This window comes from Loxodonta africana, chromosome 11, assembly GCF_030014295.1.
Source record: "Loxodonta africana isolate mLoxAfr1 chromosome 11, mLoxAfr1.hap2, whole genome shotgun sequence".
In the NCBI taxonomy this organism is placed as follows: Eukaryota; Metazoa; Chordata; class Mammalia; order Proboscidea; family Elephantidae; genus Loxodonta; species Loxodonta africana.
Genome location: NC_087352.1, coordinates 106,495,301 through 106,521,010, shown reverse-complemented (window position 1 = coordinate 106,521,010; position 25,710 = coordinate 106,495,301). Strand labels below are relative to the sequence as shown.

Here is a 25,710-nt window from a genome sequence, read left to right as displayed (position 1 = left end):
GTTATGTCTGAGCAGGCGGCTTGTGCATTCTTTGTCATTTGCTTGTCTGTGATTGTGACACTCTTCATCTCCTTGTCCAATGAGCAGGGCCAGTTGCTCCTGTATGGTTCAGCGGGGCAGGTCCAGCTGAAAGGGAGGAACTGGGATGGGTTGTTTGTGGCATATTCTATGGCTGATGGGGAGGGCTAGGAATCAATGCTGGGTAGGTCTCGATGTGCTTTGCCTAGCTGCTTGGTGGTATGATCTTTAGTTCTTGGTGCAGGTAGGCAGGAAGGAGGGGGGCAGTTGTAATGTGTGGAGCTAATATGGGTTTGGGAAAGAGGAGGCAGAAAGAGGAGCCAAAAACAAAGAAAAAAGTATGATAAGGGAGATTGCTGTTCGAGTGGAGACAGGAGAAACTGAGAAATAGAGAAAAAGAAAAAAAGAAAAGAGGGAAATGGAACAAAAAATAACTAGATAAAAATTTAGAATAAAATAAAAGCCCCCAGGTGTCCTACCAGTGAAGTTGAGAAGACCAGAGAAGTGGCTCCCTGGCTGCACAGTATAGCCTGGTTAGAGGGAGTATAGATGTCACACAGTGACAGGTTTTCAGGAGATGGGAAAAAAAGGTAAGTATAAAGAGAAAAAAAAAAAAATTTTTTTTTTTTTTTTTTTTTTAATAGAGAGTCAAGAACTGAAAAATGAAGAAAGACAGAAAGGGAAAAAGAGAGAAAAAATGAAATAAAAAAGAAATGCCACCAGGTTTCCCAATGACTGAGGATGTGGTTCATAAGGCGTGGAGTGCAGCCTGACTTGAAGGGGCTTCCACTCTGTGAAAAGAAAAAGAAACAAAGCAAAACAGAACAAAGCAAAAAAAGAAAGAAAGAAGAAAGGCCCAGCGATCCCACCAGCATGATTTCGCAGGCTGGGAGAATGGTTCCCAGTGAAGGGTGCTCACGGCTTTTCAAGAAGTAGGAAAGATGGCACATAGGGCCAGGTGTTTGAGAGAAAGGAGGGGGAGGTTGTCGGAGGCATGGAAGAAACCAAAAGAAACAGAAGAAAGCAATATCAACAACAGACAAATGGCACTTAAGGATCTGGCCAGTGTGGGCAGAATGAATCTAAGTGGCCAGAGGCTGAAGCAGTAGCCTCCCTGCCATGATACTGCAGCTGGTGGGAAACAGAGGACGACGAGGGGAGGGTGGAAGAAGGGTGGGTGTTAGGAAAGCATATATTGCTGGTTACTGGGTATTCTGTTTGCTGCTGGGAACTTTGTGAAGCTGCTTTCCCATACTCCCAGTCTGCTGGTCTCTGATGCAGGCAGGGTGAATCCAAGCAGTATGTATGCTGCACTTCCCAACTTGTGCAGCCAACACAGCCAGCCAGGAAGCCCGGAGGTGAAGCAGCGGGTAGAGGATGGCTGGTGGCAAAGCATGTATTGCTGGTTACCGGGTGCCCTTTGTCCTGCTGGGCGGTCTGTCAAGCTGCTTTACCATGTCATCTGTCTGCTGGTCGCCGCCAGGAGTCCAATATGGTGAATCCATGCTGCATTAGCTGGTAGGGGACTTCCACAAGTATCTCTCTTTGCTCTCTGTTCTCTCTCAGTTTCTTGTTTCAATTAGTGTTTGGCTGAGTTCTTTTGACATTTCAGGTTTCAGGAATGACGTCTGTTTTACCTACTTTTTTGGATCTTTGCTGTAGAGTGATGGCATGGTGCTTCCTTCTATGGTGCCATGTTGGCCAGAAGTTCCTGAATGTACCTTTTTGACGTTTAATAAAAGCTTATATGAATTTCAAGGAAACATTTTTCTTTTTTTGAGTTGTGACGAATCTTTTATATCCAATTTGCTAAGGAAAAGTCATAGAATAATTGTTTTACCTCTGGCACTTTACACTAACTCTTTGCTTTTTCCCTTCTGCTTTCTTTTCATCACCATTTGAACATGCTTAAGACTCTCCAGCCTTTAAAAAAATAAAAAAGTAACTAAGAAATAAACTTTCCTCTACCCTGTTTCGTCTATCTATATCTGCTCTGCTCTTCTTTATAGAAATTTCTGAGAGTGCTGTAGACATACAGATACACAGGCATACACACGCACACACGGTTAAACACACATCTGTATTTACTTACCCAAACCTATTAAAGTCACCAACGATCTTCACTTCATAAATCAAGTGACTGTGTCCAAGCTTCCTCCTCTTATCCACATTCAATATACATTACCATGTCTTCCTTTTTGAAATATTTCTGCGATACCATAATATTTTGATCCCATCTCTCTTCCTTTCCCCAGTACTGTTGTTGCTTTGTAGTCTAGTCACTTGGTTTCTCATCCCCTGGCTAGTCATTAAATATTTAGTTTTTCTCTAGTCTACACGTTCTTCTTAGGCTAGCTCATACAGTCTCATGACTTGGCCTCAGCCCCATACCTCTCTTCTGCAGTCTGCATTAACTGTCTATCTAACATCTGTAATTGTAGTTGTCACAGTATCTGAACTTACTGTCTTTCTCTCCCAAATTGTTTCCCCTTCAGTTTTCCTTATTTGGTAAATGGTAGTATTATCTCTAGTCAACCAAGCCAGAAACTTAGAAATCACTTTGATTCCTTTTTACATTTAATGTGTTGCCAAATTCTATCCATTCTATATCACAGAGGCTTTTCAGTCCCCCTTCTTCTCTGTCCTCCCTTTCATAACTATCTCCTTAGCCCCATAAACCACCATCCCTAGGCTGGGCTACTACAATAACCTCCTGACTAATCATTTCACATCTGTTCTTGGTCATTTCTGATCCATTCTCCAACACTATCTTTTAAACCACAGTATCCTTTAAAAACAAGAAGCTGACCAAATTGTTCCACTCCCTAAAACATTTCAGTGGCCTATCACTTCTTTTGCTTGATCAGGACCCAGACCCTTAAGATAGCCTATATAAGACCCTGTGGGATTGTGTGGTCCCCCCGTCTCCCACTAGCCTCATCCTAGCCCTTCCTTTGGTGGTTAGGATTTTTTTGTTCAAATATTCCATGTGCTTCCTCACCTCCAGCCTTCATACTAACTGTATAGAAATCCTCTCTCTGGAATTCTGTTTCAACCCAACCTTCTCCTCGTTAATCCCTACTAGGAGATCTCAGTTTGAAATGTACTCTCTTAGTGAGATGTTTTCCTTGATTCCCAAACTAGGTTAGGGATCCCTGTTGCAGCCTCACTATATTCACAAATTCTCAGTGAAGGACTGTTTGGAGCAGAGCACTCCTAGTAGTGTGATCAACAAGCATTTATTATAGAATACACAGGACAAGGATGAGTAGAGCAGCACACATCAACAACAGCCTCGGTTCCGGAAGTTCGGCTCCTATCCACAGGATTAGATCACATCCGAGCATGCCCCAGTTCGTGTCTTGAGAGAAAAGATGCCTATGTTGCTGTCTCCCAGAATAAAATACTAATCAGACAGCCATAGTAGGAGAAGGGGCAATAAAAGGAGGGTAATGAAAGGTAAAAGGTGATAATAAAAGGGGAAGGCCCACTGCAGGTAATGGACATCATTGCCGCTGTTAAGAGTGGTTTACATTTACAGGCACCAGAAAATACCCCTTCCTTCTTTACCCCACTGAGATAGCTTTACAGAGTTCTGGATTTCTTCAGAGGGCAATCATCTTCCCCTAAAGCACATATTTTATGTTCATTAGTAGCTGTTATTTCCATTAGCGGAGCCCTGGTGATGCAGTGGTTAAGAGCCTGGCTGCTAACCAAAAGGTCATCAGTTCGAATCCACCAGCTGCTCTTTGGAAACCCTGTGGGGCAGCTCTACTTGTAATAGTGTTGCAATGAGTCAGAATCAACTTGACAGTAATGAGATTTTGGTATGCCCATTAGCAGTCAGAGAGACAGTGAGGGGGCACACCCGTGTATCCAACACCTGTTGTATGCTCCCATAACGTCCTTCTTTAACAGCCCTTTTATTATAACACTTGGCACAAGTGGAAAAAAAAAACAAAACCTATTGTCGTTGAGTAGATTCCGATTCATAGCGACCCTATAGAACAGAGTAGAACTGCCCCATAGAGTTTCCAAGGAGCGCCTGGTGGATTCGAACTGCTTACTTTTTAGTTAGCAGCTGTAGCACTTAACCGCTACACCAAAGTACAACGACTTAATTATTACCTGTTTCCCCGAAGAGAATAAGCTCTGTCAGGGCCAGAGGCCTTGTCTATTTTCTTCGTTGCTCTATATCCATTGCCACATGCAAATTGTCCTTAGTAGTGTTTGTTGACTGAATCAGAGAGTGAGGGAAAGTGAACTGTGTATTGTAGACAGCAGTTAGATTAACAAATGGAAAATGCTAAAAACAAAGATGTCACTTTAAGGACTACAGCATGCCTGACCCACGCCTTGGTATTTTCAATTGCCTCACATGCATGCAAAAGCTAGGCAATGAATAAGGAAGACTGAAGAAGAATTGATGCCTTTGAATTATGGTGTTGGTGAAGAATATTGACTATACCATGGACCGCCAGAAGAACCAGCAAATCTGTCTTGGAAAAAGTACAACCGGAATGCTCCTTAGAAGTGAGCGTGGCAAGATCTTGTCTCACATACCTTGGACATGGTATCAGGAGGGACCAGTCCCTAGAGAAGGACATCATGCTTGGTGGAGGGTTAGAGAAAAAGAAGAACCTCAATGAGACGAATTGACACAGTGGCTACAGCAGTGGGCTCAAGCTTAACAATGATCACGAGGATGGCGTAGGAGTAGGCCGTGTTCCGTTCTTTTGTACAGAGGGTTGGTGTGAGCTGGAACCAGCTTGATGGCACTCAGCAGCGACAGCAGTGGAAATTTATGCTGCGTTTGGATCACGGTTCCTGGATGCGAGTGAAACTACCACAGTATTTAGAGATTGCAGCAAAGCATTTAATTCTTTATAATATTTTTGTGAGCAGGATGGAGAGGTGTCAGGTCAATATTTATGAAGTTAGGCTGTATTTTATGTCAGTATGGGAAAAAGGTCTCTGGTGTTCCAAAGGGCTTTTCAGTTTGACAATCTTATTCAATATTTTAGTCAATTTTCTGAAAGCTCAAAAGGCATGCCAGAATTAGCAGATTGTGTAAATTTGGGAGTGATAAGATAATGGATTAGATGACAGGCTACAGATTTTATATGAACTTAATAAGCTAAAACAATTGGTCAGAATAGATAGGATAACATAGATTCAAGATAAATGCAAAGTTCTTTACAAGGGTCTAAAAAAAAAAAACCTTTACAAACGAAAGCTAAGAGAGAGGTATTTAACTATTACATGGTGTATGTGACTTGGCCACTGTGGTTGATTACATAAACCCAAAGTGTCAGCAATTTAATGAGTTTACCAGAAATCTTAATACTGAATTGGATGTTTTTATAAAACTGTGTGGTTTGGAACAGGAAGGTACTCATTTTGGTGTGTTCTCTAATGATCACACTGTGCGTGGAATAGTGTTTAATTCTGGATGCCATGTTTTAGAAAAACAGTGGTAGATGAGGAGGTGTCCCGATGTGAAGTTTTGTGCTGTAGTAGAATTCTGGATGTGGAATTCTGTAAGCAACAAAACCAGGTTTGAGCTAGACAAATAAGTCATCTGACTTTAGGCCATTTATTTACCCTCTCTTAGACTCAGTTCTCTCATCTTTAAAATGGGAATAACAGCATCTATCTCACAAGGATTGTTACGATGAATACAGAAAAACATTCCCAATCCCTGTTAATAGAAATGTAAGAGAATCCCATTCATCGAATTGGCAAAGGGACTTGAAGAGTTGAAGAAACTTTTTTTTTTCCCCTAGGTTGGGGAAGAGGTGACTTTGGCAATGAGGGCATGACGATGAAGGCATTAGCAGCTGATGTTTGTTAGATGCCAGCTAGAGTGCCAGGCACCGTGCTCGATAACCTTGGTATAGGTCATCCCTGTGTAATCAGATTTGCTATTAAAGACTTGTGTGCAGTTGCTCTTTACACATGTTTAACAAATATTTTAAAGTACACACTATGTGCAAAGCAGAGTGCTAGGCATTGTAGCAAATACCAGGAAGGATCATACTTACCCTGGTCTTAAAGGAGCTTATATGCTAACGAGGGTGACAAATGTGTACTTATATATTTTTAGGAAATGGAACATAAAATGATGAGGGGAGAGGGTACAGGGGAGCAGGGTGGTGAAAGGAAGACTGGGGTTGGCTAGGCAGGCTTCTGAGCAACCTGGATATCCACTTTGAAATGTTGGTGTCCCGTTCATGCTTTTGTTTCAGCAGCCAGGTTGCTTAGCTAGACATGCCTGGGTATGGAGGGCTGAGAAAAGACAGTTCTGTTCTTGTATCTGTTTACCCAAGAGCTTCAGGGCTTTAAGTATGACATCGTCAGCCTTAAATTTTGGAATATGTGGTTTTAATTAATGCTCTGTTCCCCTTACCCCTTACCAGTTAGACATTAAAACCACACCATTCCAGTATGTTTCACTAGTTCCATATAACCTTAAGATCTTACATTACATTGTAACTCATGTTCACTTTGATGAATGGCAGAGGCTCTGGAAGTGTCCAGAGGGGGCCTAGACCCAATGTGACAGGAGATGAGCAGTGATTTTCCAGCTGTCTAGAGACTGGTAACTCAAGATGAATATTTTAAATCTGACTCTGCTGTTTTCCTAACATTTCCACATATGTTTTCAAATGAGCTGCAAAAACTAGTATAAGTAATACATTATGTAACTAAGCAAGCTTGTATGTCCAGGTACTCTTATGTCTAAATTATTTTTCTGGTGGTCAGCCCTTGTCCCCAGCTCAAGACTGTTTGAAGAACTAGATAAAATTTTCTCTGGCAAAAGGTTAGAAGTTCTCGCAGTGCAGTGAGAGCAGTGAGCCCCTGGTGTATACACATGTCAGTTTAATAATACCAAGCATTGTATGCCTCGTTTCTAAGAGGTTGGGCAACTTTCAGAACTCCTTTACGGCTCAGGAAAGGTGAAAACATTATTTGCTTTGTTGTCTCACTTTTCGAGTATAGATGTGGGGCGTTTTTAAAACAGAACAGACCAAGTTGATCCTTGGGCTAGGATATGTACCAGGATGTTTCAGAACTTTCAGGGCTGGAAATGAAGGATTGGAATGAGAAGGATTGATGTGAAAGGTGTTTTTGCCTGTGTGCCTGAATTCTGTATTCAGCTTTCAGTCATACACATCTGAGTAAAAGGAAGTTACAATTTGGTTAATTCATTCATTAAATATTGAGTCCCTGTTGTTATTGTTAGCTGCTGTCAAGTCGGCTTCAACTCTTTAGGCAGCTTTATGTATAACAGAACAAAACATTGTCCAGTCCTGCACCATCTTCACGAACATGGGTAATGTTTGAGTCCACTGCTGTGGCTTGTATCAGTTCATCTCATTGAAGGTTTCCCTCATTTTCGCTGATGCCCTGCCAACCATCATGTCTTTTTCCAGCAATGGTGCTTTCCTGATGACGTGTCTAAAGTAAGGGAGCTGAAGTCTTACTATCCTCGCTTCTAAGGAGCATTCTGATTGTATTTCTTCTAAGACTGATTTGTTTGTTCTTCTGGCAGACCACCGTATATTCAGTATTCTTTGTCAGCACCACACTTGTCTTCTTTTTTTGTTTTCCAGCTTTCGTATGCATATAAGGCGATTGAAAAGACCATGGCTTGGGTCAGGCACACCTTAGTTATCAAAGTGACATCTTTGCTTTTAAAAACTTTAACAAAGCCTTTTGCAGCAGATTTGCCCAATGCAATATGTAGTTTGATTTCTTGATTGATAAGTCCTGTTGTTTATAAAATAATGTAAAAGGCATAAAGGTGAATTGGAGAAATTTTGCCTTCAAGGAGCTTAGTCCAATTGGGGAATTAAGATATGTATGTACTTAATTATAATCCAAGTTAAAAAGTGAAACATACCATATAAAGGCAAAAGTTGGCATCATGGAGATTCCGAAGAAGAAGTGATTGTTTTCAGCTAGGGAAGAAGGGCAGATGGGGATAGTGAGGGGATGGTGGAATATGGGTCAGCAAGGCATCATGGAAGAGATTCTTTTGAGCTGGGAAATGAAAAATAAGTAGGATTTGAATGTAGAAAAATGCAGGAGAAAGGCTGGCAGAAAGTAGGAACGATAGTGAATAGTGGCATAGAGGCAAGAATGTACAGAGTATAAAATGAAAAGAGTAAGAAATCTATACAGTTGGATACATGAATGATCACAAAAGAAAATTTAGTTGGAAAGTTAAGTTGTACCCGGTTGAGAAAGGTCTTTCAGTAGTAGTTTGAAATCATTGAAGGTTTTTGAGAGATTAGTGAAGCTGTGTTAGAAAAATTAATCTGGCATCACTGTATGAAATGAATGCAAGTGTAGCGTGATTGGGGAAAGGGAGACCAGTTAGACTCTTAGAGTCACCGAGGAAACAGGTTATATATGTCTATAATAGGGTGTAAACAGCAGTAACCAGTTGCAGTTAAGGTAATTCTGACTCATGGCAACCCCATGTGTGTCCGAGTATAGATGTGCTCCATGGTTTTTTTGTTTGTTTGTTTCTTACTGTGGTGAAAATATATACACCAAAAACATCCATTCACACAGCAATGTCCACGTTTACAATTCAGTGACATCGATTACTTTTTTCATGTTGTGCCACCATTATCGCTATCCTATTCCAAAATATATTTCACCACCATTAACATAAACTCAATACTCCTCAAACAAAAACTTCCCCTTTGCCCCTCCCTCCTACCCATGGTAACCATTAGTAATCTTTGGTTTCTATATATTTGGTTATTTCATGTAAGTGATACCATAGAGTATGTGTCCTTTTGCAGCTCACTTACTTCGGTTAGCGTAATGTTTTCCAGGTTCGTCCATGTTGTGGCATGCATCGGGACTTTCTTTCTTGTTACGGTTGAGTAATATTCCATTGTATGTATATACCACATTTCGTTTATCCATTGGTCTGTTGGTGAACGTTTTGGTAGTTTATACGTTTGGATTTTGTGAAAAGTGCTGCAGTGAGCATGGGTGTACAGGTTTCTGTTTGTGGTCTTGCCTTCATTTTTCCTGGGCATACACCTCAGCTTGAGATTGCTGGGTCATATGGCGATTCTTTGTTCAGCTTTTTGAGGAACTGCTGAATTATTTTTCACAATGGTTGTACTATTTTACATTCCCACCAGCAATGAGTGAGGGTTCCAGTTTCTCCACAACCTTGCCAACACTTGTTTTCTGGTTTTTGATTATTGCCATTCTAATGGGGATGTGGTGATAATTCATCGTGGTTTTGATTTTGCATCTCTCTAATAACCAATAACACAACCTTCCTTGTTGAAAGTGAAGAGGACTTGAAGTGCTTATTGATGAAGATCGAAGACCACAGCCTTCAGCATGGATTACACCTCAACATAAAGAAAACAAAAATCCTCACAGCTGGACCAGTAAGCAACATCAGGATAAACGAAGAAAAGATTGAAGTTGTTAAGGATTTCATTTTACTTGGATCCACAATCATCACCCATGGATGCAGGAGGCAGGAAATCAAAAGACACATTTTATTGGGCAAATCTACTGCAAAGCACCTCTTTAAAGCGTTGAGAAGCAAAGATGTCACCTTGAAGAATAAGGTGCGTATGCATGTGAAAGCTGGACAGTGAATAAGAAAGACTGAAGAAGAATTGACGCCTTTGAATTGTGGCGCTGGCAAACAACACTGAATATACCACAGACTGCGAAAAGAATGAACGAACCTGTCTTGGAAGAAGTACAACCAGAATGCTCTTTAGAAGCAAGGATGGCAAAACTATGTCTCATATACTTTGGACATGTTATCAGAAGGGATCAGTCCCTGGAGAAGGGCATCATGCTTGGCAAAGTACAGGGTTAGTAGAAGAGAGCAAGACCCTCAACAAAATGGATTGACACAGTGGCTGCAACAATGGATTCCAGCATAACAATGATTGTAAGGATGGTACAGGACCAGGCAGTGTTTCATTCTGTGGTACGTTGGGTCACTATGGGTCACAAGCAACTCGATGGCACCTGAGAACAACAGTAACCAATGATGTTGGACATCTTTTCAAGTGCTTGTTGGCCATTTTTATATCCTGCTTGATTCTAGTCCTTTGCCAATTTTTAAAATTGTTTCGTATGTCTTTTTGTTGTTAAGGGATAGAAATTTTGTGTGTGTTTTGGAGTTTAGGCTCTTATCTGATATATGGTTCCCAGAATTTTTCTTATATTTTGTAGGTTGTCTTTCCACTTGTTGATAAAATCCTTTGATGTACAAAAGTATTTAATTTCTATGAGGTTTAATCAGTCTATCTTGTCTTTTGCTGCTCCGGCTTTTGTTAACATATCTGACAGTCCACGGTTAAACATTAGGTCCCACAGCCTTGCCCCTACTTTTTCTTGTAAGAATTTCATGGTTTTAGTTTTCACATTTAGTTAGGTCCTTGTTCCATTTTGAATTGGTTTTTGTGTATGATGTGAGTGAGTCATGGATCCTGATTCACCTGCGTGTGGAAATCCAATTTTTCTAGCACCATTTATTGAAGAGACTCTTCTTTCACTGTTAAATGGACTTAGCATCTTTATAAAAAACATATTGATCTAGATGTATGAATTTATTTGTAGACTTTGAGTTCTGTTCCATTGGTCTATATGCCTATTATTATACCAATGCCAGGCTTTTTAAATTACTGTACCTTTGTAGTATGTTTTGAAATAAAAAAATGTGGTTCCCACTTCATTCTTTTCCTTCAAGATTGTTTTAGCTATTTGGGGTCCTTGCCATTCCATATAAAGTTGAGAATGGACTTTTCCATTTTTGCAAAGAAGTCTGTTGGAATTTTAATGGGGATTGCATTGAATCTATAGATTGCTTTGAGTATTGACGTCTTTACTATATTCAGTCTTTCAATCCAGGAACATGGAATTTCCTTCTGTTTATTTAGGATGTTTCCTTAATTTGTCTTAGTAATGTTTTATAAAATTTCTGTCCAAAGTCTTTCACCCTCCTGGTTAAATTTCTTCCAGTACTTTATTATCTTAGATGCTATTGTAAATGGTAACATTTCCTTTTTAGCTTGTTCATTATTGATGTAGAGAAGCCCAACTGGTTTTCATGTGTTGACCTTGTACCCTGACTTTTTACTGAATTCATTTATTAGGTCTGATAGCTTTCTTGTAGAATCTTTTGGGTTTTCCATGTATAAGATGATGTCATCTACAAAAAATGATAGTTCTACTTCCTCCTTCCTAACTGATTTAGTGCCCCCCCCCCCCCCCCCCCCCGCCTAATTGCTCTGGCTACGACTTTCAGAACAGTGTTGAAAAATAATGGTCAGAGTGGGCATCCTTGTCTCGTTCCTGGTCTTAATTAGAAGGCTCTTAGTCTTTCTCCATTGAGTATGATGTTAGCTGTGGATTTTTCATAAATTGTATTGAGGAATTTCCCTTGTATTCATATCTTAATGAGTCTTTATATCATGAAAGGGTGTTGTGCATAGGGTTTTCACAGAGTCACTGGGTAGTACAAAGGTTTAACGTGCTCAGCTGCTAACTGAAAGGTTGAAGATTCAAATCTACCTGGAGGCACCTGGCAGTGTACTTCTGAAAAGTCAGGTATTGAAAACCTTACGGATTACTCAAAAAAACTAGAACTAGAACTGCCTTTTGATCCAGCAGTCCCATTTCTATGTATATTCCTCAGAGATCTAATAGTAAAAGGCACAGACAGACAAATACACACTTACGTTCACGCAGCACTGCTCACAATATCCGAAAAGCAAACAACTTAAGTGCCCATCAGCAGATGATTGGATAAACAAAATGGGGTACGTACAACGGAATCCTGTGCAGCCGTGAAGAATAATGATGTGTTCTCGAAACATATAATAATGTTGATGAATCTGGAGTTCATTATGCTGAGTGAAATAAGTCAATCAAAAAAGACAAATATTGTATGATTTTATAAGACAAGAAGAGGTATATAAACAGACTGAAGTTCATGAGTGGTTGCCAGGATGGGTGGGGTGGGGGGGGAGGGAATCACTTTCTATGTAGTGCCAACAAAAGCCATTGCTGTTGAGCCGATTCCAACACATAGCAACCCTACAGGACAGAGTAGAACTGCCCCATAGGGTTTCCAAGGAGTGCCTGGCAGATTCGAACTGCTGACGTTTTGATTAGCAGCGATAGGTCTTGACCATCGGGATTTCATTCTATATAGTAGACATCTGTTATATATATATATATTTTATTGTGCTTTAAGTGAAAGTTTACAAATCAAGTCAGTCTCTCATACAAAAATTTATATACACCTGCTCTCCCCCTAATGAGACAGCCCACTGCTTCCTTCCACTCTCTCTTTTCGTGTCCATTCTACCAGCTTCTAACCCCCTCTGCGGTATCATCTCCCCTTCAGATAGGAGATGCCAACATAGTCCCAAGTGTCTACCTGATCCAAGAAGCTCATTCTTCACCAGCATCTTTTTCTGGCCCATTGTCCAGTCTAATTCCTGTCTGAAAAGTCAGCTTTGGGAATGGTTCCTGTCCTGGGCTAACAGAAGGTCTGGGGACCATGACCACCGGGGTCCTTCTAGTCTCAGTCAGACCATTAAGTCTGGTCTTTTTACGAGAATTTGGGGTCTGCATCCCACTGCTCTCCTGCTCCCTCAGGGGTTCTCTGTTGTGTTCCCTGTCAGGACAGTCATCGGTTGTTGCTGGGCACCATCTAGCTCTTCTGGTCTCAGGCTGATGTAGTCTCTGGTTTATGTGCTCTTTCTGTCTCTTGGGCTCATAATTACCTTGTGTCTTCGGTGTTCCTCATTCTCCTTTGCTCCACATGGGTTGAGACCAATTGATGCATCTTAGATGGCTGCTTGCTAGCGTTTAAGATCCCAGACGCCACTGTCCAAAGTGAGATGCAGAGTGTTTTCTTAATAGAGTTTATTATGTCATTTGACTTAGATATCCCCTGAAACCATGGTCCCTAAACCCCTGCCCCTGCTATGCTGGCCTTCAAGGAATTAAGTTCATTCAGGAAACTTCTTTGCTTTTGATTTAGTCCAGTTTTGCTGACCTCGCCTATATTGTGTGTTGTCTTTCCCTTCAGCTAAAGTAGTTCTTATCTGCTGTCTAATTAGTGAATAAGCCTCTCCTTACTTCCCTCCCTCCTCTCATAACCATCAAAGAATATTTTCTTCTCTGTTTAAACTATTTCTCAAGTTCTTATCATAGTGGTCTTATACAATATTTGCCCTTTTGCATTTGACTAATTTCACTCAGCATAATACCTTCCAGATTACTCCATATTATGAAATGTTTCACAGATTCATCACTGTTCTTTATTGGTACATAGTATTCCATTGTGTGAATATACCATAATTTATTTATCCATTCATCTGTTGATGGGCACCTTGGTTGCGTCCATCTTTTTGCTATTGTAAACAGTGCTGCAGTGAACATGGGTGTGCATATATCTGTTCGTGTAAAGGCTATCATTTCTCTAGGATATATTCCAGGGAGTGGGATTGCTGGATCATATGATAGTTCTATTTCTAGCTTTTTAAGGACGTGCCAAATCGATTTCCAAAGTGGTTGTACCATTTTGTATTCCCACCAGCAACGTATAAGTGTTTCAGTCTCTCCACAGCCTCTCCAACACTTATTTTGTGTTTTTTGGATTAATGCCAGCCTTGTTGGAGTGAGGTGGAATCTCATCGTAGTTTTGACTTGCATTTCTCTAATGGCTAATGATTGTGAGCGTTTCCTAATGTACCTGTTAGCTACCTGAATGTCTTTTTCGTGAAGTGCCTGTTCATATCTTTTGCCCATTTTTAATTGGGTTCTTTATCTTTTTGTAGTTGAGTTTTTGCAGTATCATGTAGATTTTAGAGATGCGGTACTGATTGGAAATGTCGTAACTAAAAACTTTTTCCCATTCTGTAGGTAATCTTTTTACTGTTTTGGTGAAGTCTTTGGATGAGCATAGGTGTTTGATTTTTAGGAGCTCCCAGTTATCTAGTTTTTCTTCTGCATTTTTAGTAATGTTTTGTGTACTGTTTATGCCATGCATTAGGGCTCCTAACATTGCCTCAATTTTTTCCCCCGTGATTTTTATCGTTTTAGATTTTATATTAGGTCTTTGATCCAATTTGAGTTCATTTTTGTCCGCGGTGTGAGATACAGGTCTTGTTCCACTTTTTTTGCAGATGGATATCCAGCTATGCCAGCACCGTTTGTTAAGAAGACTTTCGTTTCCCCATTTCACTGATTTGGGGACTTTGTGAAATATCAACTGCTCTTATGTGGATGGATTTATGTCTGGATTCTCAATTCTGTTCCATTGGTCTATGTATGTGTTGTTGTACTGGTACCAGGGTGTTTTGACTACTGTGGTGGTATAATAGGCTCTAAACTCAGGTAGATTGAGGCCTCCCACTTTGTTTTTCTTTTTCAGTAATGCTTTATTTAATGGGGCCTCTTTCTCTTCCACATGAGGGTGGCGATTTGTTTCCCCATCCCTTTAAATGATGTCCTTGGAATTTGGATTGAAATTGCATTAAATCTGTGGATCGCTTTTGGTAGAATAGACATTTTTACTATGTTAAGTCTTCCTATCCATGAGCAAGGTATATTTTTCCACTCATGTAGGTTTCTTCGTTTCTTGCAGAACTGTTTTGTAGTTTTCTTTGTATAAGTCTTTTACAGCTCTGTTAAGATTTATTCCTAATTTTTCATCTCCCTGGGGGCTACTGGAAATGGTATTGATTTGGTGACTTCTTCTTCGATGTCTTTCTGTTGTAGAGGAATCCAGCTGATTTTTGTATGTTTATCTTGTATCCTGATACTCTGCTGAACTGTTCTATTAGTTTCAGTAGTTTTCTTGAGGAATCCTTAGGGCTTTCTGTGTATAAGATCATGTCATCTGCCAATATAGTTTTACTTCTTCCTTAACAATCTGAATGCCCTTTATTTCTTTATCTAGCCCAATGGTTGTGGCTAGGCCCTCCAGCAGAATGTTGAATAAGAGCGATGATAAAGGGCATCCTTGTCTGGTTCGTGATCTCAGGGGGAATGCATTCAGACTCTCTCCATTTAGGATGATGTTGGCTGTTGGCTTTGTATAAATGCCTTTTATTATTTTGAGGAATTTTCCTACCTATTTTGCTGAAGTTTTTGTGATAAATGGGTGTTGAACTTTGTCAAATGTTTTTTCTGCATCAATTGATAACATTATGTGATTCTTGTCTTTTGTTTTATTTATATGATGGATTACATTAATTGTTTTTCTAATGTTGAACCATCCCTGCATACCTGGTATGAACCCTTGTTATTTTTTCTTTTTGTTTTTGCTGTGTTTTTATAGGGGAAGGATGACAAAGTTAGCATTGAATGGGGTTAAGAACGCGCAGTTTGACCAAGGTAAATGTTGTCACTAAGAAATACACAAGAGAAAAAGGTATTTTTGATAAAGGATATGACTCACATAACCTTTCAACAACATCAGTACAACTGAAAAATATGTGTGTGGTTACATATGTGTATATATATGCATATATGAGTATGGGTATGTACGTGTGTGAAAAGGATGTGTGTGCACATAAATGTAGCCATAAACCCCCAATGTAAAAAAAAAAAAAATGTAGCCATAAAAAAAAAACTTATGTGTAAATACATGTATGTTTCTGTACACATGTATATTCATATATATAATAAACTTCATAGGGGACACAGTCACGGATACTTCTTAGATATAACTAAACACCCCATAGGATTGGTTTTCTGGGTTTATAGGCTTAGGACCATAGCCTCGTGGGACAGCTCTGTTAGTTGGTATAATATAGTTCATAAACTTTGTGTTCTATATCGTAGTTTAATGAGTAGTGTTCGGGCCTTAAAAGCTTGTGAGTGGCCATCTAAGATACAACTCTTGGTCTCTTCTCATCTGGAGCAAAAGAGAAAGAAGGAGACGGAAGATTGAGAAAAGAAACGTCTACAGGACTAACAGTCTCTATGAACCACAACCTCATCTCCCTTGAGACCAAATGAAGTAGATGGTGTCCAGCTACTAGTAACAACTTATTTCAATCAGGGCCACAATAGATGGATACTGATAGAATTGGGGTAAAGTGTAGGAAAAAACCCGGTGCCGTGGAGTCGATTCGGATTCATAGCGACCCTATAGAACTCAAATTCTTAAAAAGTCCAGACTTACTAGACTGGTTGAGACTAGAGGACTGTCTGAGGCTATCACCCTGGGTTACTCCTTAAATCTAAAGCGAAACTACCCCCTGAGGTCACCTTTTAGCTAAATAATAGATTTGCTTATAAGATTAGGAAGAGTACCGTTGAGTACTGCACACCATTAAAACATCTATATGAGACCAGATGGTCAACTGTTATTCTAAAGCAAAGACCAGATGGTCTCCAGTTATTGAAAGGGTAAAGGGATAGGGAAACCAGCTTACCAGAAAGAAAATATCCAGAATGGAATTAATGAGAATGGTGACACATTGTGAAAAATATAACTGATGTAGCTGAACAATTTGTATAGTAATTGTTAAATGGGAACCTAGTTTGTAGTATAAACTTTCACTGAGAATACAATAAAATATTATTAAAAAAAAAAAAAAAAAAAGCCCTATGGAGCATGGTTCTACTCTGACACACATGAGGTAAGACTGACTCAGTGGCAACTGAAACTGGTATTGTTTTTCGTGGCTGATTTTGCCAGAGTAGATTGCTGGGCCTTACTTTCAAGGTGCCTCTGGGTAGATTCGAACTGCCAAACATTGGGTTAGGAATGGAGCTCTTAACCATTTACATCAATCAGGAACTCTGTGAATATGGAACAGTGTTCTTAAACTAAGGTCAGGTGTTTTGTGAACTTGGATAGGGAAACATACGTATGTATTATCACTGTTCTCTAACTGAAAGTAGACATTTCCTTCAGTATGAATCTAGGGGACAAACCATGGTAGTATTAGCATATCTGTGACTTTGTCATGAGTTGATTTGTTGTTGTTAGGTTCTGTTGAGTCGGTTCCGACTCATAGCGACCCTGTGCATAACAGAACGAAACACTGCCCAGTCCTGAGCCATCCTTACAATCGTTGTTATGCTTTAACTCATTGTTGCAGCCACAGTGTCTGTCCACCTTGTTGAGGGCCTTCCTCTTTTCCACTGACCCTGTAATCTGCCAAGCAGGATGTCCTTCTCCAGGGACCGATCCCTCCTGACAACATGTCCAAAGTATGTAAGACACAGTCTCGCCATCCTTGCCTCTAAGGAGCGTTCTGGCTGTACTTCTTCTAAGACAGATTTGTGAGTTCTTTTGGCAGTCCATGGTGTATTCAGTATTCTTCGCCATGGGTATTATAAGTGTAACGTAGACTCTTGAATATACTTAGCGCTACGTTCAAATTAATTATATCTGCCAACAGAGCATGCTGTTTTATATATGACCTGTAAACCCATTGCTGTCGAGTTGATTTAGACTCATAGCAACCCTATAGGACAGAGTAGAACTGCCCTGTAAGGTTTCCATGGAGCAGCTGGTAGATATGAACCGCATACCTTTTGGTTAGCAGCCATAGCTTTTACCCACTGCACCACCAAGGTTCTCTATGTATATATGGAAGCATATATATATCAATATGTTACAATTTTGTTACTTTAAAAACTATATCAGATGGGACCAGTCCCAGGAGAAGGACATCATGCTTGGTAAGGTAGTTGTTGTTAGGTGCTGTCGAGTCGGTTCCAACTCATAGTGACCCTATGTACAACAGAAGGAAACACTGCCTGGTCCTGCACCATCCTCACAGTTGTTGTTATGCTAAGCACGTTGTTGCACCCACTGTGTCAGTCCATCTCACTGAGGGTCTTTCTCTTTTTTGCTGATCCCTCAGAGGATCAGCAAAAAAGAGGAAGAACGTCAATGAGGTAAATTGATGCAGTGGTTACAATAATGGCCTTAAATGTAACTACTACTGTAAGGATGGCACAGGACCTAGTAATGTTTAGTTCTGTTTTATGTAAGGTTGCTGTGAGTTGGAACTGACTTGCTAGTGCCTAACAACAACAATAACATACTTTAGTATAGTTTCTTTTATAGTGTTATAAATTCTATTTCATACGTTTAAAAATACTACTATGAGAAAAGTCCTGTAGGTTTTGGCAGAATACCAAAGCAGCCCATGGCACAGAAAAGGCTAAAAAAAAAAAGACCTAAAAAAAATGGTTTAGACCATTTAAAAAATTTCACTATTTTTTTTTCCTGGTAGGCTTTTTCTTTTTTCTTTTTTAGTTGTTTTTAACAGTATAACAAAGCATTTGCCAGTTCATCAAGTTTTACATGTATGGTTCAGTGACGTTGATGATGTCTCTCATGTTGTGGAGCCATTACCTGTATCCATTTCCACGTTATTGACCACCATTCACAGAAACTCAGTGCCCCCTAAGCAATGGCTCCTCCTCTCCTCCTTCCTGCCGCCCTGGCAATCACTAATAGGCGATGGTCTCTATACATTTACCTATTCCATGTAATTGGGGTTATACAATATTTGTCCATAATGTTTTCAGGGCTCACTGATGTGGTCTAGAGGATTTTAATGGATGAATATGAGGGTAGACTCTAGAGTCTTTGTCATCCTTCTTTTTTCCTTTCTCTTATAGCTGAAAAAAGGACAAATAAAAGTGAATGCCAGTTTTCTGGTTATACAAGGAAAACTTAACTTGAATGTCATTGTATTCAATCTTACAAGTCGTGACCCCTCCCAAAGCTCAGACAATTTTATTAATGCTGTTGGTGATAGTACAGTTTCACAGCCCTTATTTGCAAATCTGATATTTAGAAAGCTCTGACAACCAAGTTTTTCCACAAATTTGGAACTCATTCAGTGGCAAAATCTAAGCTTAATTTGCATGAAACTATTTATAGTCTGTCTTTTCCCGGTAAATATGAATGTTCATACATTGCCCCGCATAAGTATTAATGTGTTTGGTTACAACTTGCTTCTCCAGATCCCACTGGGGAAACCATGAAAGATATGGGATGTGTTTAGGATGGCTTTCTAAAATCTGACATTTCTAAACTCACAAACACTACTGACCTCAGGGATTTTGAAGAGGAGATTTTGGGTCTGTAGTAATAAAATGACAACAAGTGATGGAGATGGTATCACAGGTGATGTTGCTGGTGATGCTGGTCTTGGTAATAGTAGGTATCAGTCCAGTTGCTTTATATTTTCAAAAGAAGAACCCAAATTCAGTGTGACCTGTTTAAGAAGACCTCCTATAGTCAAGGAATACTACTTTTCTTGGTAGACACAGAATTTTGTACTTGGGAAATATTCAATTCATCCAAATTTTTCAGTTTAAAAACTTCATAAGGTTTTTGAAAAGATTTCAGCCTAATATTTCACTTTATATGTGAAAAAGAAAACTAAGAAGTAGATGTGTCACTTTTACAAAACAATTTAATTATGAAATACTTAGCATCCACTGTGAACAAAATAAGAAAGATCCCAGGCCTTATGGAACTTGCAGTTTAGTGGAGGAAAAAGACAATAAAAAAAGAAATATTAAAGTTTGAGTTACCTATTATTTATTCACGTAGAAGTGTTAAATAGACAATAGAATATATAAGTCTTCAACCCAGAGACAAACTCTGGGCCAGAAATAAAAGTTAAGGAAGTATCAGAATACAGGTCATATTGGTAATGGTTACGAGCATTTTGCAAGAGATCGCAAAAAAAATGTAGAGTGCCTAGGAACATATCCTGGGCACTTGAAAGCCGCAGTGTGAATGGATGTATGTACAGCAGTGGTTACTGCAGCACTGTTCACTGTAGCCAAAAGATGGAAACAACCTAAATGTCCACCAGCAGGTGAATGGATAAACAAAATGTGGTACATACGTACAGTGGAAAAATACTCAGCCAGAAAAAGAAGTGAAGTCTTGATTCATGCTACAATATGGATGGAGCTTGAAGACATTATGCAGAGTGCAATAAATCAGTCAAAAAATAGACAAATACTGTATGACTTCACTTATGTAAAAAGGCAAGTATAGACAAATGTATAGAGACCAAAGCTTTTAAGTAGTACCAGGAATGGATGGGTGGGGAAAAGGGGGATGATTGCTTTTGGAGTGGGAGAAAGACGTGGCAGTCTTCTTCCATAATGATTTATAGCCTTGGAAACCCTATGGGGCAGTTCTCCTGTGTCCTGTAGGGTAGCTATGAGCCGAAATTGAGTTGATGGCGGTCGATTTTTTTTTTTATGGGACACTGAGCTTCGGTTCAAGGTAATGGGAAAATTGTATTGATTAAGGGTAAGGTTGCACAGCTGTCAATAAGTTGTATACCTGGTAAAAGTTGAATTGGCAAAAGTTGTGTAATATATTTACAACAGCAATAAAAAGAGCAGCTACTGAGGCTGCTTATATATAGCTGTTACGGATTGAGTTATGCCCCACAAAAAAACCTGTCGATTTGACTAGGCCCTGATTCCCAGTATTGTGTGATTGTCCATCATTTTGTTCCCTGATGTGATTTTTCTCATGTGTTGGCAATCCTACCTCTATGATGTTAACAAGGTGGGATTAATGGTAGTTATGTTAATGAGGCAGGACTCAATCTACAAGATGAGCTTGTATCTTACATCAGCCTCTTTTGAGATATAAAAGAGAGAGGTGAGCAGAGAGATGGGGGACCTCACATCACCAAGAAAGAAAGGTGGGAGCAGAACACATCTTTTAGACCCAGGGTCCGTGGGCTGAGAAGCTCCTCGACCGGGAAATATTGACGACAAGGACCTTCCTCCAGAAGCAACAGAGGGAGAGCCCTTCCCTGGAGCTTGCACCCTGAATTCAGACTTCTAGACTGTGAGAGAATAAACTTTGTTAGTGCCATCCATTTGTGGTATTTCTGTTACAGCTGCAGTAGATAACTAAGACAACAGCCAGACACCTCATGGGATTTGGCTCCTTGATTTGGAGGTTTAGGGTCATGGTTTCATGGCACATCCCAGTTAATTGGTCTAAATACGGGTTTAGTTCTTCTGTCATACCTCCTACTTTGGTATGTAGCTCCTGGAGTTTTAAAAGCTTGCAAATGGCCACATAAGGCACCACAACTCATGTCTATTTGCCTGGAGCAACAGAGGAAGAAGGAGGTCAGGAATTGGAGGAGGATATGGAATGTGTGGCTAACTGCCTCCACGAACAACTGCCTCCTTTGCCGTGAGACCAGAAGAACTGGATGGTGCTCTGCTACCATTACTAAACATTTTGATCAAAGATTCTGTAGAAGAATCCAGAACAAAAAGGGGAAAATACAGAACAGAATTGCAGATTCTAATGGACTGCAGACTTTCTGAAGCCATGGAGGCTGTATGAACCCCTGAAACTATTGCCCTGAGATAATCTTCAGACCTTAAACCAAAAATGTTCCCTAAAGTCTTCTTAAAGCACTGGGTATATGGGATCAAAGCAACAATAGTAACTTGAAAGATTAAGTAGGAACCTAAGGGGGCAGTGAGTGTATGGTAATGAGGGAGAAACAACTCAAAAGGAGAGTGAGAATGTTTTCAAAACCTGAAGAATATACTCAGTGTCACTGAATTTTACTTGTAGAAACTGTAGAATTGGTGTATATTCTGCTGTTGTATTCTCAACAACAACAAAATAGTAAAATAAATTAAAAAATAAAGCAAATAGACAAAGTAGAGTGAATGAGCCCTGAGCCACTGTTATTTAAACAGTTGGAGGAGGAAGCAACTACCTGACTGACTGAGAAGGAGTATTTGCTGACAGTGGGCCTCAGTTTCCTGACTGAGGAAAATCAGAGGCCCAGAGTGTTCAGAAGAGGATAATCCGTTGTCCCAGACGCTGTTGAGCAGCCACGTAGAATGAGGACAGAAATGTTCATTAGATACGGCATAGAGAGGTGGTTTTCTGAGCTTGCCTGTAGTTTCATTGGCTTCGAAAGGACAGAAGCCGGATTGGAACAGATGAAACAGTAAATGAAAGAAGGGAAACGGGATAGGGCGTATGCAGACAGACCTTTTGAGAAGTTTTGCTGGGAAAGAGAGTGCAAAAAGGGGATGGTGACTGGAGGGCTTTGAGGGGCTCAGGGCAGGTAGTATTGACCTTTGATAGGAACAGGACAGTTTTACAGCTGTGAAAGGAGGGAAGGACAAGGTAAGCATGGATGCCTAGGAGACTGTACATTTTCAGGTGGGAAAATGAGTGAGTTTCAATGATGAATTTAATGTTTCAGTGAAGTATGATGGAAAGTTACCATCTAAGACCTGTAGAGTCAGAAGGGCATGCTGGAGGGTCGAAGAGAAAGTATAAAATGGCCCGCTCGGGGACTGGGGCAGCTTGCAGGGAAAGAACAAGCCTGTTTGTGTGGCCTTTGGGCCGCTGCCAGGGTTGGAAGCTGTCATTGGTGTTGGCATTTACCGTGGTTTTATGTGCGTGTTTTTTTCCCCCCTGGCATCATTACTCTACAGTTCTGGAGTAGGGAGTATAGATGGATAGATTCATCAATTAAGTGTAACTCTGAGGTGGACGTAATTGCAGTAAGAACTTCTTAACCCTTAAAAAGAAGATTGTTGTTAACTGTCATCGAATCAGGTCCCTACTCGTGGCAACCCTACGCACAACGAGACAAAACACTGTCTAATCCTGCGTCATTCCCAGGATTGGTTGTGGATCAAACTGTTGTGATCCCTAGGGTTTTCACTGGCCAATTTTCAAAAGTAGATTGCCAAGCCTTTCTTCAGAGTCTGTTTGAGTCTGGAAGCTCCACTGAAACTTGTTCAGCGTGATAGAACGCGAGCCGCCGTGACAGAGCGCGGGCCGCCGTGATAGAATGCGAGCCGCCCCTACAGATGGGTGGTGCATGAGGTGCATTGGTTGGGAATCCCGGTGGGTCCTCTGCATGGAAGGGGAGAGGTCTGTCAGCACTGAGGGCCTTTTAAAAGAACATACTGAACTTAGTTTAACTATTTCTTGATGACTAAGGTTTTCAACCTGTTCCCATAATAATAAATAAAGATTATATGATCCCACTTAACATGAAATACCCAGAACAGGCAAGTGCACAGAAACAAAATGTTATTACTGGTTATCAGGGGCTGTCGGAAAGGGAATGGGGAGTTATTGCTGGAGGGGTTCTGAGTTTCTTGTTTGGGATGAAGAAGAACTTTTGGAAATAAGCAGTAATGACAGTCGTACCTCATGGTGTCATTAATATCACTGAACACTGTACTTAAAAATGGTAAAAGTCGCAAATTTTTTGTTATCTAAACCTTTCCACAATAATTTTTTTAAAAAAGATAAAATTATAAAGTGATATTAAAAAAAAAGTACTCAGGCATTTCTCAGAATATCTGAGAACCACAAAATCTGAAATCTACCTTACCAAATATTTTTTCAACACTAGTATTCAAAATGTATACCCCCCCCCCGCAAAAAAAAAACCACTGCCGTCGAATCGATTCCGACTCATAGCGACCCTGTAGAACAGAGTAGAACTGCCCCACAGAGTTTCCAAGGCGCACCTGGTGGACTCAAACTGCTGACCTCTTGGGTAGTAGCCGTAGCACTTAACCACCACACCACCAGGGTTTCCTCAAAATGTATATAACCCTTAAGTATTCTTAACTTCTAGTTTTAAAACAATAGTTTTTTTTTGTTTGTTTTACAGTTTCTCATTGAAAATATATAACGTTTGAATTGGTTTCTATAGCCTAACTGAAACTCCCGCTGGTGTTTTCAGAGTTTTTCTATATGACAGTGGATCTTCTCAGTTCCAAACCATCGGAAACTTTGTTCACCTCTTCTGGTAGCCTCCCTTGACTCCTCACTGCAGCCACCAACCTGCTCTGGAGAAAACCAAAACAAAGAAACAAAAAAAAACCAAACCCATGGAGAGGCTACCCTTTCATGTGCTTCACCTGGCAGAAGGAGCCCTGGTGGCACAATGGTTAAGATCACATCTGCTAACCAAAATGTCGGCAGTTCAAATCCACTGGCCGCTCCTTGGAAACCCTATGGGGCAGTTCTCCTCTGTCCCATAGGGTCGCTATGAGTCAGGATCGAATCGACCACAATGGGTTTCGTTTTTTTTTTTTTTTTTTAAATATAGTATTGGTCCTTTTGTGTCTGCCTTGTTTCACTCAATGTGATATTTTCCAGATTCACCTGTGTGGTACCATGTATTAGAACTTCATGTCTTTGTATGGCTGAACAATATTCCATTGTATGGGTGGACAGCATTTTGTTTATCCTTTCGTCTGTTCTTGGATGCTTGGGTTGTTTCCGCCTTTTGGCTGTGTGAATAATGCTTCAGTATTCATTGGTGTACAAATATCTGTTTGAGTCCCTGCTTTCAAGTCTTTTGGGTGAAATGACTGGGTCATGTCGTAATTCTGTGTTTTAACTTTTTGAGGAAGTACCAAACTGTTTTCCACAGCAGCTGCACCATTTTAATTTTACATTCCCACCAGCAATGCACAAGGGTTCCAGTTTTTCCACATCCTCACCAATATTTGTTATCTCCCCCCTCCCCCTTTTCTGATAATAGCTATCCTAGTAGGTGTGAAGTGGTTTCTGTTGTATTTGATTTGCGTTTCCTAATAACTAAAGGTGTCGAGCATCTTTTCATGTCCTTTTGGCTATTTGTATATCTTATATATTTTTTAATTGGGTTGTCTGTCGTTTTGTTGTTGAGTTCCTGAGCGCCTTTAAGAGCTATAGTATATGATGACAATGATTGTTTAGCTCATCTTCAAAACATCACTTTCCTCTTCTTTGATACCATATAAACAGCTTTTTAAAAAAATCAGCATTCATTATGTTTACAAGAGTTAATAAAGAAAAGCTTTTGTTTGTTTATTCAGGAGGTTAAAAGTGTGAACTGAGGGAAGGGGAGAGAAGGAAGGTAAGCCTTCTACTGTGCTCTGTCTGCGTTTTGTGCGTAGTGAATGCGTTGGTAACCAGTTACAGTCCAGCCAGTTTCAACTCATGGCAACCCCGTGTGTGGCAGAGTAGAACCGTGCCCCATGGGCTTTTCAGCGGCTGATTTTTTGGAAGTAGATTTCCAGGCTTTTTTTCCTGTGTGCCTCTGGATGGACTAAAGTGGCCAACCTTTCAGTTAGCGGCAAGTGTGTTAACTGCATGCCACCCAGGGTTTCCAGTGAATACATGTCCCAGCAAGCCCAGTAACCCTAAGAAAATCCTATCAGATGTAGGTATCATTGGTACCCATTTTATAGGTATGAAAAATTGAGAATAAGGTAAATAATTTGCCCTTGGTCAAATGGCTAGTGATAAAAGTCAAGATTTAATCCTAAATTTTTGACTTCAAAGCCTGTGTTCTTTCTGAAAAATAAAAATAAAAATTGGCTATGGGGAAATGAATTGAGCTGTTGTCATTGTAAAAGGAAAGGGTTGTATATATGTTGTTTCCTTCCTGAGTAGAAAGGAAAGTTGGTGTTGAGGAATAAAGGAAAATTCCCTATACTGGCCAAAGCTTGGAGCAGCTGTCAGGGTGGTATGAAATGGAGATGTTTGTCCAGTTCTCTTAAATCAAGTTTACGTTTCTCGGTAGTAAGAGTGGTAGGGGCAGGTTGTAGGGAAGATTATTTTTTATACTATATAGAAAGTTGAAGGTTTGAAAAAAT

At 40.1% G+C, this 25,710-nt stretch overlaps 1 protein-coding gene across 6 annotated transcripts in view; it reads left to right on the top strand.

Moving 5' to 3' along the window:
* The window catches only part of SPIRE1 (spire type actin nucleation factor 1), a 370,834-nt gene that overhangs the window by 136,363 nt on the left and 208,761 nt on the right, over positions 1–25,710 (top strand). The window contains exon 1 of one of the 6 annotated variants that reach the window (XM_064294750.1): positions 14,565–15,435. The exons of 2 other annotated variants lie outside the window; for them this stretch is intronic. In XM_064294750.1, coding sequence (XP_064150820.1) covers positions 15,406–15,435 — 30 coding nt within the window. In that variant the 5' untranslated portion in view covers positions 14,565–15,405. Of the gene's footprint in view, positions 1–14,564; positions 15,436–25,710 lie in introns of those variants that run through there. 3 more of the 6 variants (XM_064294749.1, XR_010323504.1, XM_023544004.2) reach the window with 3 other exon arrangements.